General features: G+C 46.1%; 1 protein-coding gene across 2 annotated transcripts in view; it reads right to left on the reverse strand.

Annotated features, from left to right (window-relative positions):
- The window catches only part of CNMD (chondromodulin), a 367,474-nt gene that overhangs the window by 52,764 nt on the left and 298,062 nt on the right, over positions 1-16,648 (reverse strand). For both annotated transcript variants that reach the window (XM_063952893.1, XM_063952892.1), the window contains exon 3: positions 14,603-14,743. In XM_063952893.1, coding sequence (XP_063808963.1) covers positions 14,603-14,743 — 141 coding nt within the window. The remainder of the gene's footprint in view (positions 1-14,602; positions 14,744-16,648) is intronic.

The raw sequence follows: 16,648 nt of genomic DNA on the forward strand, positions 1-16,648 counted from the left end.
GGAAGTCGCTGTGCTGGGTGATGTGAGTAACGGAAGTCGCTGTGCGCTGTAATGTGAATAACGGAAGTCGCAGTGTGCTGTAATGTGAATAACGGAAGTCGCTGTGCGCTGTAATGTGAGTAACGGATGCTGCCGTGCGCTGTAATGTGAATAACGGATGTGTCAGTGCAGTTTAATGTGAATAATGGACGCCGCTGTGCATTGTAATGAGATGATCGGATGCCGCTGGGCGGTGTAATGTGAATAACGGATGTTGGTGGTCATTCTGAGTTGATCGCTCGCTAGCTAGTTTTAGCAGCTGTGCAAACACTATGCCGCCTCCCACTGGGAGTGTATTGTAGCTTAGCAGAAGTGTGAACGCATGTGCAGCCGAGCTCTGCAAAACCAGTTTGTGCAGTTTCAGAGTAGCTCTGAACCTACTCAGCGCTTGCGATCACTTCAGCCTATTTGTGTCTGGATTTCACGTCATACACCCGCCCAGCGAACGCCCAGCCATGCCTGCGTTTTTTCAGACAAGCCTGTGTTTTTGCAAACACTCCCTGAAAATGGTCAGTTGACACCCAGTAACGCCCCCTTCCTGTCAATCTTCTTGCGGCCGTCAGTGCGAAGAAAAACTTTGCTAGAACCTGAGCACAGCCACAACGGGCTTTGTACCCGTACGTCGCGCGTGTGCATTGCAGCCCGTACGCGTGCGCAGAAATGCAGTTTTTTCACCTGATCGCTGCGCTGCGAAAATCGATCAATTCGAAATGACCCCCTATGTGCTTGCAATACTGCCTATGTGCGATTTTGGCTAAGTGTCAATTTTAACTATCTCTTCTATAGAGATAGTCAAAATTGACTTGCCTGCACAGTCTATCTATTCTTGTGATGCCGACCACGCGGGACCGCGCATCGGCATCGCAAGGTGACTTTCACCTTGCGATCTGCACTAACTTTTCTTACGATTTTGACTTTATAGTCAAAATCATAAGAAAAAATCTCACCGGGTGTACACGCCATAACACTTCCTGCTTTGCCTTATTACTGAGGTGAAGCAGGAAGGGACATCAGCAAGATGTATTAACATCTTGTCTGTTGAAGCGCTCCCCCCTCAGGCGATGCCCTCCTGAGCTTACAGCGCGTCAGCTCAGTGCTGATGCACTGTCTCCCCCTGCCCGGCCGGCTTCACTGTGCATGTGCGGGATGTCATACTCACGCGAGATCCCCTATGCAGTCCGGAGCCGGCGCCCGCCACAGCCAGGGATAGCTCTGTCCCTGCTGTGGTGTATGGGCATCGCCACCTGCAGCTGTCGAAACTGACAGCTGCAGGTGTCAGAACGGTCAGCAATGCTGACTGTTCACACATTGCCCCCTCATATCGGTGTGCTATCTGTAATGGTGCCCATACACTTGTGCGATGCCCCGCGACGTTACATCGCGGGGCATCGTACCGGCAGTTCAGGTGCAATGAAATCGTACCTGAACTGCCAAAGTGATTACCATGCGATCATGCGATAGATCGCATGGTAATCACGTGATGGGCACATCACCACCGAGTGGGAGTGGCCTCCATCCGCTCCCGGCGGGTGCCCATCACACATCGCAGTGCGATATATCTCATGTGGTTTTAAAACCACATGCGAGGCGAGAGATATTAAGTGCAGCACATAATATCTTGAGACGTGATATTCGAGCGGCGTGCCCGCGCATCGCGTCTCAAGGTACCTAAAATGTGCATACAATCCTTCAATTTATCTCACAGATGTGGTCGAAATCGAAGGATAGCACCGATTATCTGATAAGTGCACGGGCACCAAAAGACGTCTTTCACAGATATATTGGTGCATCTTTCTGTGTGTATGAACAACCACCACCGGCAGATATATCTGCAGATCAATTGAACTGAAGCTATATCTGCCAGTGTGTACCCAGCTTTAGCCTCTAATTCAGACCTGATCACAGCAGCAGGATTTTTGATAGCAATTGGGCAAAACCATGCGCACTGCAGGGGGGGCAGATATAACATGTGCAGAAAGAGTTAGATTTGGGTGGGTTATATTGTTTCTGTGCAGGCTAAATACTGGCTGCTTTATTTTTACACTGCAAATTAGATTGCATATTGAGCACACCCCACCCAAATCTAACTCTCTCTGCACATGTTATATCTGCCTCCCCTGCACTGCATATGGTTTTGCCCAGTTGCTATCAAAAATCCTGCTGCGATCAACTTGGAATTACCCCCCATGTGCACTGCAGGGGGGGCAGATATAACATGTGCAGAGATAGTTAGTATACAGTATCCTGAACGCCGGGATCCCGACTGCATCCCGCTGAGATAGCACTTCAGCTGTGGTTTCTCTCTCTCTCTCTCTCTCTCTCTCTATATATATATATATATATATATACGCACGCACGCACACACACACACACACACACACACACACACACACACACACACACACACACACACACACACACACACACACCTCCCCCCCCCCCAGAGGCGGATTGTTTGAGGACATGTGGTCCTATTTATAGACATAATGAATAAGATACCAATTTGCATATATGAAAATGACTTTGCCACTTAGCCTGTGATTGCAGATGATCTAGTGTATGCTCTGTCTGCTTGGCTGACATATAAGATTGAGTGAATAGTGATTGGGATACGGTTGGTGTAATAAGCAAGAAAATATATCTTTCTAAAGAATGATATAGTTTCCTAAATTCTGAAGGTGTATCATATAATGTGCTCATAATATTTAATTTGATTTCTTTTTAACTTCCCCCTTGATGCTGGACATGCCCACTATCTGGAAAGTCTTGGGGGGAGGGTGCTGCTGCCATGGCCCCTGGCTAGACCTTACATCTCTGGTGCTGCCCAAGTGGGGCCACTAGTACCAATTTCTCATACGTCCTAGAGGATGCTGGGGACACTTCAAGAACCATGGGGTATAGACGGGATCCGCAGGAGACATGGGCACTTTAAGACTTTGAAAGGGGTGTGAACTGGCTCCTTCCTCTATGCCCCTCCTCCAGACTCCAGTTTACAATCTGTGGCCAGGCAGACTGGATGCACACTGAGGAGCTCTACTGAGTTTCTCGGAAAAATACTTTGTTAGGTTTTTTATGTTCAGGGAGCACTGCTGGCAACAGTCTCCCTGCATCGTGGGACATAGGGGAGAGAAGTCAGACCTACTTCTAGTGAGTTTAAAGGCTCTGCTTCTTGGCTACCGGACACCATTAGCTCCTGAGGGTTTGGAACGCTAGGTACGCCTAGATGCTCGTTCCCAGAGCCCGCCGTCACCCCCCTTGCAGAGCCAGAAGACAGGTGAGTAGAAGAAGAAAAGAAGACTTCAGTGATGGCTTCTGAGGCACCGCACAGCGATCGCGCTGCGCGCCATGCTCCCACACACAGCGGCACTGTAGGGTGCAGGGTGCGGTTGGTGCCCTGGGCAGCATAAAAATCCTCTGTATAGGCTGGCAAAGTTATATTGGTGTGCCTTGACACTAAATTCGTACCCCCGCCAGCGGTATTATTTTAAAGAAGAGCGGGCTGAAGCGCGCCGTGCAGGGGGGGGGGGGGGGGCTTAGCTCTCACAGCTCTCCTCAGCGCCATGTCCACTCCGGAGCTGCAGAGACACTGGTCCTTCCTCACCACTGCTATTGACAAGTAACAGGGTGCAAAACGAGCAGAGCCGGCCGTAGGCATAGGCAAACTAGGCAAATGCCTAGGGCATTTGGCATGCTTAGGGGCACCAGCAGCTTCTGCTGATTAAAATGATATGCAGCATGCCTATATTCTGTGTGTGACTGCGGCTATATCTGCATACGAAATACTACATTGCAGTGTATTCCTGGAAATCACTGTAATGTAGCATTTCGTATGCAGATACAGCCGCAGTCGCACACAGAATATAGGCATGCTGCATATCATTTTAATCAGCAGAAGCTGCTTGTGCATCCTAGCCACATAGTAATGCAAATAAGATGCATTTTCAGAAACAAAAGGCGCCAGATGTTAGCAGAGCTGCCAGATGACTCATGCCAGGCATCTCCTGCAGAACTAGTGGCGGTGCTAGGGGGCACCAACCAAAATCTTGCCTAGGGCATTATATTCGTTAGGGCCGGCTCTGAAAACGAGGGGGGGGGGGGGGGGCACAGCAAGTTTGGTGCAAAATTAAGTGTTTAAAAAGCGCTGCAGGGTCTGAGGCATTATATAGTAAGGTTTCAGATCCGGGACAGGTGCTGGGTTGTGAGCTGGCAAACTCCCTCTGTGCTTCTCTGACAGGCTTTACTGTGGGTCTGTCCCCCTATTGGCCCAGAGTGTCTGTGAGTGTTGGTACAGGTGTGTCGGCATGTCTGAGGCGGGGTGCTCTTCCCAGGAGGAGACTGTGTTAGGGGCAGAAATGGCTGTGGGAGTGACCCTGTCGGCACCGCCGACTCCTGACTGGGTAAATGTGTTGAATGCTTTGAACGCGAATGTGGCTCTTATTAATAAGAGATTAGATAAATCTGAGTCTCAGAACCAGGTATGGAAAAAGTCTGTGGAGGATGTGTTATCACAGGTCCAGACCCCCTCGGGTTCACATAAACGTTCGTTTTCTCAGTTAGCAGACACAGATACCGACACGGACACTGACTCCAGTGTCGACTATAGTGATACCAGATTAGACCCAAAATTGGCAAAGAGCAGTCAGTACATGATTGTGGCAATAAAAGACATGTTGCATATATCCAAGGACCCTGCTGTTCCTGATACTAGGGTCTGTATGTACAAGGGAAAGAAACCTGAGGTAACGTTTACTCCCTCTCATGAACTGAATACCCTCTTTGAGAAAATGTGGGAAAATCCTGACAAAATGTTTCGGATTCCCAAAAGGATTCAGGTGGCGTATCCATTCCCCTCTGGGGATAGAGAAAAGTGGGAGTCATCCCCAATTGTGGACAAGGCTCTATCACGGTTGTCTAAAAAGGTGGCTTACCGTCTCCTGACACGGCAGCCCTTAAGGATCCTGTGGATCGTAGACAGGAAAATACGTTAAAATCCATTTACGTCACCACAGGTACACTGCTCAGACCAACCATCGCATCTGCGTGGGTGAGTAGTGCTATCGAAAAGTGGGCAGAGAACTTGTCATCTGATATAGATACCCTAGATAGGGATAGCATCCTGTTAACTCTGGGTTATATCAGGGACGCTGCGGCCTACCTAAAGGAGGAGGCGAGAGATATTGGCATTTTGGGATCAAAAGCCAATGCCATGGCGGTTTCAGCTAGGAGGGCATTGTGGATTCATCAATGGAATGCTGATGCTGACTCCAAGAAAGCTATGGAGTCTCTCCCATATAAAGGTAGTGTCTTGTTTGGTGAGGGTCTCACTGATTTGGTATCTACGGCTACCGCGGGTAAGTCGTCATTTTTGCTTTATGTTCCTCCACAACAAAAGAAAGCTCACCACTTTCAGATGCAGTCCTTTTGGCCAAATAAATACAAAAAAGGCCCAGGTTATTCCTTCCTTGCTAATAGGGGAAGAGGAAAAGGTAAAAGATCTCCGGCCGTGGCAGGTTCCCAGGAGCAGAAGTCCTCCCCGGCTTCTGCCAAATCCACCGCATAACGCTGGGGCTCCTCTGCGCACCGGTGGGGGCACGTCTTAGGCTGTTCAGTCAATTCTGGGCTCGTTCGGCCCTGGACCCATGGGTTTTAGAAATAGTGTCCCAGGGGTACAAACTGGAGTTTCAAGACTTTCCCCCTCACCGAATCGGCCTTACCAGCTTCTCTTCCAGACAGGAAGGTTGTATGCGATGCAATACAAAAGTTGTGTCTAAATCAAGTCTATTATCAGGGTTCCCCCATCACAACAGGGAGAAGGCTTTTATTCAAGCCTGTTTGTGGTCCCGAAACCGGACGGCTCGGTCAGACCAATTCTGAACCTAAAGTCCCTCAATCTTTACCTAATAAAATTAAAATTCAAGATGGAATCTCTCCGAGCAGTGATCTCCAGTCTGGAGGAAGGGGATTTCATGGTGTCGGTCGACATAAAGGATGCCTACTTACACGTCCCCATATATCCTCCGCATCAGGCTTACCTGAGGTTTGCTATTCAGGATTGTCATTACCAATTTCAGACGTTGCCGTTTGGTCTGTCCATGGCTCCGAGGATTTTCACCAAGTTAATGGCGGAAATGATGGTTCTCCTTCGCAAACAAGCAGTCACAATTATCCCTTACTTGGACGATCTCCTGATAAAGGCGAGATCCAAAGACAAGCTGGAGCAGGACATTGCGCTCTCCCTGACAGTTCTGCAGCAACATGGTTGGCTCCTAAACTTGCCGAAGTCACAGTTGAATCCGACGAAATGGCTGTCGTTTTTGGGAATGATTCTGGACACGGAATTACAGAGAGTTTTTCTTCCAGAAGAGAAGGCTCTGGAAAATCAGAGTTTGGTCAAACAAATTCTGAAACCAGCGAGAGTATCAATCCATCAATGCACTTGATTGCTGGGGAAGATGGTGGCGGCCTACGAGGCCATTCAATTTAGCAGATTCCATGCCAGAGTGTTTTAGTGGGACCTATTGGACAAGTGGTTCGGATCCCATCTGCACATGCACCGGAAAATAATCCTGTCCTCCAAGACCAGAATCTCACTCCTGTGGTGGCTGCACAGCTCTCACCTCCTAGAGGGATGCAGGTTCGGGATTCAGGACTGGATCCTAGTAACCACGGATGCGAGTCTCCGAGGCTGGGGAGCAGTCACACAGGGGGAAACCTTCCAGGGAAAATGGTCAAGCCAGGAAGTTTGATTACAAATAAATGTTCTAGAGTTAAGGGCCATTTACAATGAACTTCTTCAAGCGAAACGTCTTCTTCGCAACCTGCCCGTCCTAATACCGTCAGACAACATAACAGCAGCAGCACACATAAACCGCCAGGGCGGAACAAAGAGCAGGGCGGCAATGGCAGAGGCCGCAAAATTTCTCCGCTGGGCGGAAAGACATACAAGCACTCTGTCAGCAGTCTTCATTCCAGGAGTGGACAACTGGGAAGCAGACTTCCTCAGCAGACACGATCTCCATCCAGGAGAGTGGGGTCTTCATCAAGAGGTCTTCACAGAAGTGACAAGTCTTTGGGGAATTCCTCCGATAGACATGATGGCGTCTCGCCTGAACAAGAAACTTCAGAGATATTGTTCCAGGTCGAGGGACCCCCAAGCAATAGCAGTGGACGTGCTGGTGACACCATGGGTGTTTCAGTCGGTGTACATGTTCCCTCCGCTTCCATTCATTCCAAAGGTGCTAAAGATCATAAGAAGAACAAAGGTTCAGGCGATCCTCATTGTTCCGGACTGGCCAAGGAGGGCTTGGTATCCAGATCTTCAGGAATTACTCATAAGAGATCCGTTGCCTCTTCCTCAACGAGAGGATCTGTTACAGCAGGAGCCGTGCGTATATCACGACTTACCGCGGCTACGTTTGACGGCTTGGCGGTTGAACGGCGGATCCTAGCCCGATAGGGTATTCCCAGTGAAGTCATTCCCACACTTCTTCAGGCTAGAAAAGGAGTAACATCTAAACATTATCACCGTATTTGGAGAAAATATGTGTCTTGGTGTGAATTCAAGAAGGCTCCTACGGAAGAATTTCAGCTAGGGCATTTCCTCCATTTCCTGCAAGCAGGTGTGGATGTGGACCTAAAGTTAGGCTCGATTAAAGTACAAATTTCGGCCTTATCGGTTTTCTTTCAAAAACAAATGGCCTCCGTTCCAGAAGTTCAGACTTTCGTGAAAGGAGTTTTGCACATCCAACCTCCATTTGTGCCCCCAGGGGCACCATGGGATCTTAACGTGGTGTTGCATTTCCTTCAGTCACATTGGTTTGAACCTTTACAGAAGATAGAGTTGAAATTTCTCACTTGGAAAGTGGTCATGTTATTGGCCTTAGCATCCGCAAGGCGGGTGTCTGAGTTAGCGGCTTTGTCTCACAAGAGTCCTTATTTAATCTTCCATGAAGATAGAGCGGAGTTGAGGACTCGTCAACAATTTCTGCTGAAGGTGGTTTGAACGTTCCACATGAACCAGCCTATTGTGGTACCGGTGACTACTGACGCCTTCGCGGAGTCAAAATCTCTCGATGTTGTCAGGGCCTTAAAGATTTATGTCACCAGAACGGCTCAACTTAGGAAAACGGAAGCTCTGTTTGTCCTGTATGCTGCCAACAAGATTGGGACGCCTGATTTCAAGCAGACTATTGTGCGCTGGATCTGTGCTGTTTATAGAGTGTGTAGAGTACTTGTGCTGGCCGTGCAAGCCACTGGGTCTCCTAATTACAGCCAGCTTGAATGAAGAAAGGATGGTGGATGTGGAGGAGGAGCTGCTGCAGTACCGGCAGCCGCCGGGGTGGGGGGGTGGGGCGCTGTGAAGATGGAGCAGCAGGTGGAGTGAAGGGGGCAGTCTCTGCTGTGTTACCGCTGCTGCCGGGTGTCTGGCTGCTGGGCACCGCGCACCTCCTCCCACGGGACCCACCGCAGCTACCGCTACTGCTGGGTGTCTGGCTGCTGGGCACCGTGCACCTCCTCCCCCGGGACCCACCGCAGCTCATGCAATGGGGTGCCCCGGGCCGTGACACGGAGCCAGAGCCCTGCGCAGCAGCAGCAGCAAGATTGCGACTTCCAAGGTGTGGCTGCACAAAGGTGAGCATCTATATGTGTACACTGCACACCTGGGGGACCCCAGGGGGCCACACCTGCACATACACATGGGGGAATGGGGGCCATATCTGTACACACACACGAAGACAGGGGCCACACCTGCACGCACATACACTCTCACTTGGGGGCCCCACACCTACCCACACACCTGAGGGCTCCACACCTGCACATACACACACCTGGGGGATGGGGGGGGGCACACCTGCACATACACCTGTGGGCTCCGGGGCCATACCTGCACACAGACACTTGGGGGCCACCTGGGATCCTCAGGGCTCCACCTGCTGTGTGCCAGGGTCAGTATAGTGTAATAGACGGGTCTGGTATGAAATCCTGACCGTCAGGAGACCGACGCCGGATTCCCGACAGCCGAAATCCTGGACAGCCACGAGCCGCGATTTATCTGGGATTTTGTTTTCCCTGCCTCAGGCAGACGAAACCAAATCCCCAGAAACAGCCTAGTTTTCATCCGAAATGGGGGTGTTTCTACAGAACACACACACACACACACACACACACACACACACACACACACACACACACACAGAGGTTTCAGTGAACCTGTGTATTTTCGTGAGAAAATTTATTTTTTTACAGGCGACAAAATTGGATAGCCTGTAAAAAAAAATGCAGGTGAACCATCTGGAAAGATAGCGAAAAACGTCTGCTTTTCACACCTGATGTTTCTTTTTTTTTATCTGAAGAAATCACACCTGATGTTTCTTAATAGGATAACCCACTAATAGTATAAACCTGCCTGTGCCTTTTTTTTTTTTTATTGCTGGAAAAGACTGGTGTATACTGTAGCAAACCATCAGGTAAATAAAATATATTATAATGCTTTCTTAATGTTAACCAAGAAATTTTCCCGGCGCTAACCAAATACCCAGTTTTTATATAACAGAATTGCCGCTGCCTTCATATAGTTAAGGGATACTCAACCCTTAAAAAACAAACAAGAAGGAAGAAAATTTGAAAGCGCTGACACTCTGTATACATATATGAAATATATTTTTATTATTTAAACTTCAAAGTTATTTAGTACCAAAGAATAAAATAATATTCAAAAGATATAAAATCAGCAATGCAATTAAAAACGCATTCTTTTCTCCATATATTAAACCATGTTCATGACCCTCTTTTCTGGTCCCTAGAGACTGTTGGCAATTATTTGTTACCTTTATTCAAAACACAATTGTATCGATTCAATCTCTGTGGAACAGAAAAGCTCCTAACTCCCTGCAACACAATAACTCTGCTAACTATGTAGCTAATTATACTAAATGAAAATACATGCAAGGTTTCCAATTATAACACCATATCACTCCTTCTTATATGCTTTTAAAATAACATTATAATGTCCACAATCTGAGTTTTTTTTTAACGTGATATATGGATTTTGTTTAACCGTTCTGGCACCAGATTTTAATCGGTAGAATCAGCTGAAATATTTTGGAGTCTTTGACTCAAAGAGATTTAACAGCGTGCACGTTGCTAAGGTGTTTCAATTCTCCCTCAGCGTAGAAAAAGTCAGTTGCACATATAGTGTTAACACATGGCCATGTATGCAGTTTTTATGCAGTTTTTATGCATCAACTTTACCCTTCTTAATGTCCGTGGAGAATTTGCGCTGGTCAATAGAACTCCCGGCTCTGGTAGCAAAATTCCGTTTAGTTGAGCCAAATCTGGAGGTCTAGATCCAGTTCCACGTTGGTTGCAGGGCTTACAAGGAAAATGGTTCTGTGTGTCTGCTGATACTGCTAAAACGCGTTTCTCCGCCTCACATCACCATCGGCGGCTTCATGAAGCCGCCAATGGTGATGTGAGGCGGAGAAACGCGTTTTAGCAGTATAAGCAGACACACAGAACCGCTTTCCTTGTAAGCCCTGCAACCAACGTGTAACTGGATCTAGACCTCCAGATTTGGCTCAACTAAACGGAATTTTGCAACCAGAGCCGGGAGTTCTATTGACCAGCGCAAATTCTCCACGGACATTAAGAAGGGTAAAGTTGATGCATAAAAACTGCATACATGGCCATGTGTTAACACTATATGTGCAACTGACTTTTTCTACGCTGAGGGAGAATTGAAACACCTTAGCAACGTGCACGCTGTTAAATCTCTTTGAGTCAAAGACTCCAACATATTTCAGCTGATTCTACTGATTAAAATCTGGTGCCAGAACGGTTAAACAAAATCCATATATCACGTTAAAAAAACCCTCAGATTGTGGACATTATAATGTTATTTTAAAAGCATATAAGGAGGAGTGATATGGTGTTATAATTGGAAACCTTGTATGTATTTTCGTTTAGTATAATTAGCTACATAGTTAGCAGAGTTATTGTGTTGCAGGGAGTTAGGAGCTTTTCTGTTCCACAGAGACTGAATCGATACAATTGTGTTTTGAATAAAGGTAACAAATAATTGCCAACAGTCTCTAGGGACCAGAAAAGAGGGTCATGAACATGGTTTAATATATGGAGAAAAGAATGCGTTTTTAATTGCATTGCTGATTTTATATCTTTTGAATAATTTTTTATTCTTTGGTACTAAATAACTTTGAAGTTTAAATAATAAAAATATATTTCATATATATATATACAGAGTGTCAGCGCTTTCAAATTCTCTTCCTTCTTTCTTAATGTTCCTTCATTTATTTATTTAAAGAAATGAAATTCAGAATTTTTTTTGATCAATTATTTGTATTGCGCAAACATTTTATACACATATCAATCTATATATAACCAGTCATTTATATAGCGCACACATATTCCACAGCGTTTTACTTAGAATATTTGCCCATTTACATATTTCCCTGCCCCAATACAATTGATATTTCCTATCATATTTACATACACACACATTCACGCTAGGGTTCATTTTGTTCTTAGCCAAGTAACCAACCAGTATATTTTTGGAGTGTGGGAGGAAACCTGAGCACCCGGAGAAAACCCACGCAAGCACAGGGAGAATATACAAACTCCACACAGTTAGGGCATGGTGGGAATCAAACCCATGACCTCAGTGATGTGAGGCAGTAATGCTAACCATTACACCATCTGTGCTGCCCACATACACATCTTTTAACATAGGGAGGTACATATTCACATTGCATCTTAATATGTGTGTGTTTATATTTTAACATGACACCTCAGTCTCCATCCAGTCTGGTCCTGCCGTCTACTGTCAGACCCCTTCCCTTCTGCATTTATGACTCTAAACCCTCCCTCGTTCTAGCGGAGAGCTAGGGAGCCATTTCAAAATTTTGCTATGGGACCCACAAAGGTCTTGTTACGCCCCTGTCTGGATTTACTGGCTATGTGTAGACAGGAGGCACCACACTTCTTTAAAAAAATAAAATAAGAATAATAATTTTCTTTATAAATATGTTTATAACTGGATTTTATGATCATTGTTATTTTATATATTTGAACATCCTGCCCATTTGCAATAGTGTTTTTTTTTTGGTGCCTGAGGTTGGGCAGAATGAGTTTGAAGCTCCCTCCTTGCTCTCCTATTTCTGGAGCTTGTAGTGCTTGTCCTCGTCCGGCTGGTGTCATGTCCAGGAGGGTGCCTGTGACAGCTATCACCAGTGAGGGAGAGATTACAGCCTCCCTGTATGGTCCGGACCGTTCTGGCTATTACCCCATCTCTGGACCAAAAAGGGAGGTTGCAATTTCTCCCTCCCTGGTGACCCCCCTGGTGACTTCCCCCCGGGCAGGACACCCCCTGGACAGGGATGAGCACTACAAGCTCCGGGGTCCTTTGGGGACAATTCTGCTCATCTCCACCATCAGCAGCTCTCCCAGCAGCAGTGTGGCTAATGGGAGAGCTGCTGCAGGTGGCGGAGGATGGAGATGAGAAGAATTAGTCCCCATGTTGCCGGAAAGGAGGCTACAGATATACCCCCACTGCACTGCATGAGCCGCCTCATGGACGTGTGAGGGAGGGAGGCACAAAAACAGCAGGCACAGTCAGGGGGTGGTGATGCCAGCATATAGTGCTATGGATTGTTTGAGGAAGGGGGGCCCCAAATCAGTGTCTTGCTTATGGCCCCATGAGGTCTAATTCCACCTCTGTTCCCGATCATCTTGATAGACTTTAAGTAAAAATAAAAAAAAGAAATTGTGGAAAATAAAGAAACAAAAAATATATTTACAGACTGTTCAGACTACAAAGCATTTGTGGACTAGAGTACATAGAGCCCCCAATGCATTGCTCTGGGAGCACAGTAGCTCCATATACAATATTTAGTTAGGCTGACCTCTGCCACGTCAGAGATTATAAAGAAGAGCACCTATGCTATAAGATTATGGGACATATGTATCAAAGCTTGGAGAGAGATAAAGTATCAACCAATCAGCTACTAATTGCCATGTTACAGGCTGTGTTTGAAAAAAAGAGAGAACCTTGGTTGGTACCTTATCTCTCTACACTTTTATCTCTCCAAGGCTTAGTACATCTTCCCCAAAATGATTAACCCAACTATAGCTCCTGCACATCCTAGCATTGCCCTGACGCCTTCTATAGGCATGCCCCCATCAGACAGCAGCACAAAACAGCCGAGGAGAGGCAGATATGGCCAATATAGTGACACTACACCACTCTTTTCATTATATTTGCCTTAAAATATAGGAATTTATCCATGGAGCATTGAAAAGTGTGAAGTGAGCCAGTGGAGAAGTTGCCAATGGCAACCAATCAGCACTGAAGTAACATTTATAATTTGTGTACTATACAATTGTACGGAGCAGCTGATTGGTTGCCATGGGCAACTTCTCCACAGGCTTACTTCTCCACTCGTTTCACTGCTTCATGAATAGACCCCATAGAAACTTATTTCATGGCATCTCTTCTACTACAGAGAACTAGTCTGTGTTGTAAACACTGCATTAAAACACAATACAGTAATGTGAACGTCAGGCTTCACTTATACCCCTTTCACATCGCACAAATAACCCGGTATCGACACGGCATATTGCCGTGTCGAAACGGGTCAGTGTGCAATGTGAAAGCTCCTTTGCTGAATTAGCGGGTCGCCTGACCCGGTAATTCAACCCGGTAAAAAAGAAGGGTTATTACAGGGTTGAATACCGGGTCAGGTGCAGTGTGAATGGGAGCCGTTCCGATGCGACGCGGCTCCCATTCACAGCATAGGGAGAGGCGGCGCAGGAGATGAGCTCATCTCCCAGCGCCGCCTCCACCCCCGCCCCTGCTGCTGCGGCGCCCCCCGCTGCTATGGCAACCGACCCGGTATATTGCCAGGTCGGAAAGCCAGCAAAGGAGCGCAAATGCCGGATCCCACCCGGTAAGGACACGTTTCTCTTACCGGGTGGGATCCGGCATTTGCCATCTGAAAGCAGCATTAGTAGTTACTGTATTTTTGGCCTCAGAATTGTACACCTATATTATCAAATGCTAATAAATAAATATTTTCTTTTTACTCAGCAACAAAGTTTGTAACAAATGTAAAATAACAAAAAAAAGCCTAGTTTGGGTCTTTATATTCATCATCTAGAGCATCACTGGCCTTTGGTAAGACACCAAAATTCTTGCAGGTCACCCATTGGCAGATACATTTCAGGTAACACTGGTAAATTGACTCAATATTGCAGTACAGTATGTGGAAGTTTACTGGATCACCTCGGGGACTATCATTGATCTGTGAGATAATATTCCAGCCACACTAAGCTTCCAAATCATATCTGTCTAACTGACCGCTTGTGCTGGGCCACACTGGAATGGGATCCTGTTTCTTGATGGTGTTAGATGGATTTATTATGTGTTTTTCCTTATGTTGTGCTACTGCCAGATACTAGAGATGATAGTGTGCATACATTTATAGTTCCTTCATTCAGCTCAGTGACAGCCAGGTAAGACCTGTATGACGTAAGTGATAACAATACTTACAATCTGGAAATCATGCACCTCCACGGCTTCATCATTGCCGGTTCCAGTCTTGAATGTTTCTAGGTTGTTCCCGGAATCAATTTCCATCGAACCTTCTTGTACTTTGCCATTGATGCTCATAGTGTAATGGACATTATAAACCTGTAAAAAATAAAGACTTTAAAATATAATGAATTTTATATATTTGCAATGAATAAAAGAATATTCAGTAGTACTAAAATAAACAATAAGGGAAAAAAACATTAAAACAGTACAGAGCACAGACAGGGACGGATCTAGACTTTTCTTTAGGGGGGGCGGTTTACTGTTTAATCTTGACTCCTCCCATCTGCAATCCTAACTCCTCCTCTATCAATTCTGACTGAACTTTTTGAGTGAGACTGAGATAGAGCTTTGATAGAGATAGAGCTTTGTGATTGATCTATGTACATGTGACTGTGCTTTGGGGTAATTGTATTTATTAGCCCTAGTACCCACACACCAGCAAGTGAGGGGCAAATGCTCTGTAACCCTTGCTCTCCTGGCTCCTCTGTGCGGCTGTGGTATAAGCTGCAGCACATCGTTCTGCCTCAGGCTCTCCCAGGAGAGCTCTCTTCTGCTCAAAAGTGGGCGTGGCTATGACTGCGTAGACCCCAGATCCGGCCCTGAGCACAGAAGGGTGAGGGCGAGATCTTCTGGGTAATATTTGAACAACAGAAATTTTTATCTTTTAGGTATATATTACAGGTAGACAGACTGTGAAATCTAGGTATTCTGTGTAATGCCAGTAACATTTTTTTAGATTGCCCTGATGTGACACATTACTATATATCATGGCCTGACGCTAGATATAACCATATACCAATTCCATTAGGCCTAGACTCTAGCTACATAGGAGTACAGAGAGCAAATGGTGGTTCAAATCCGAAAGTGCTAAAGATTCTTAGGGGTATATTTACTAAAGTGTGGATTTTTAGATGTGGAGATGTTACCCATAGCAACCAATCAGATTCTACTTATCGTTTATCTAGCACCTCCTAGAAGATAATATCCAGAATCTGATTGGTTGCTATGGGTAAATATGCCCCCTAGAGTACAAAAAGTTCACAATAAGCAGTCCACAGATCTTGGTATTACCCACATGAGAGAACCTAGGGCCTAATCGCAAGGTTGATTGCTAAATATTTTAAATTTTTAAATTTAAAAGGCCACTTAATTTAATAGCAATTATTCCATGTTATGGAAATTGCCCTTTTTAATTTGAGAAAAATGCAGCATAGTCCGAGGTTCTTTTGCAGTATCGACACCTAGTTGATAAAGAGTTCATTTACAGTAAGTACTCTAGAGGAAAAAAATAAGACTGCAGGCTTCAAATAACGGAATGGGCAGCACAGTCTGCTCTTAGCTTATCTGGGCTGAGACATTAAACTGTTAAAATAAAAAATAAAAAAATAGGTGTGTTCTAAAACATAAGACTGAGGTATTCACATGTTTTAAACTCTTTCCTTTGGAAGATACACTGACGGGGTTTGTCAAAGCTGTGGCTGGATGAGAATGCCTCAATTGTCTTAGGCTGAGTACATACCTGGCCGAATTGTCCGATGACCTGCCATCATGCCGGCAGAGTGGCAGGTAAGCTATACACACTTGCCAATTGGCCACTCATTACATCGAGCCAGATGTCATAACTGGGAGAGGTTTTAAATTTGCCCTCCCAGATGTGATGTCCGTGTCGGCAGTCCCTGCAGCCAGAGGCGACACGGAGTCTAGTGACACCTGGTGTGCATTCTGTATCCCCTCTGCATGCCAGATATGTGTGCGTCCAAAAAGGGTGTGTGGCATCATGGGGAATCATGATGACATCACGTGCCCAGCATCCCCAGAGATGCTGGGCTGCCCCCGGAGACTAGAGCTTGCAATGCCACCTCCTCCTCTGTGACAGGAGCAGCCTGGCCCCCATAGTGACACCGATCACATATGTCTGTGATGTTGTTCACAGACATATGGGGTGTACACAACCGGCTATCACTTTGCGACATATCGCTTGTTAATGCGACAAACGATACA

This window comes from Pseudophryne corroboree, chromosome 2 (genome assembly GCF_028390025.1).
Source record: "Pseudophryne corroboree isolate aPseCor3 chromosome 2, aPseCor3.hap2, whole genome shotgun sequence".
NCBI lineage: Eukaryota > Metazoa > Chordata > Amphibia > Anura > Myobatrachidae > Pseudophryne > Pseudophryne corroboree.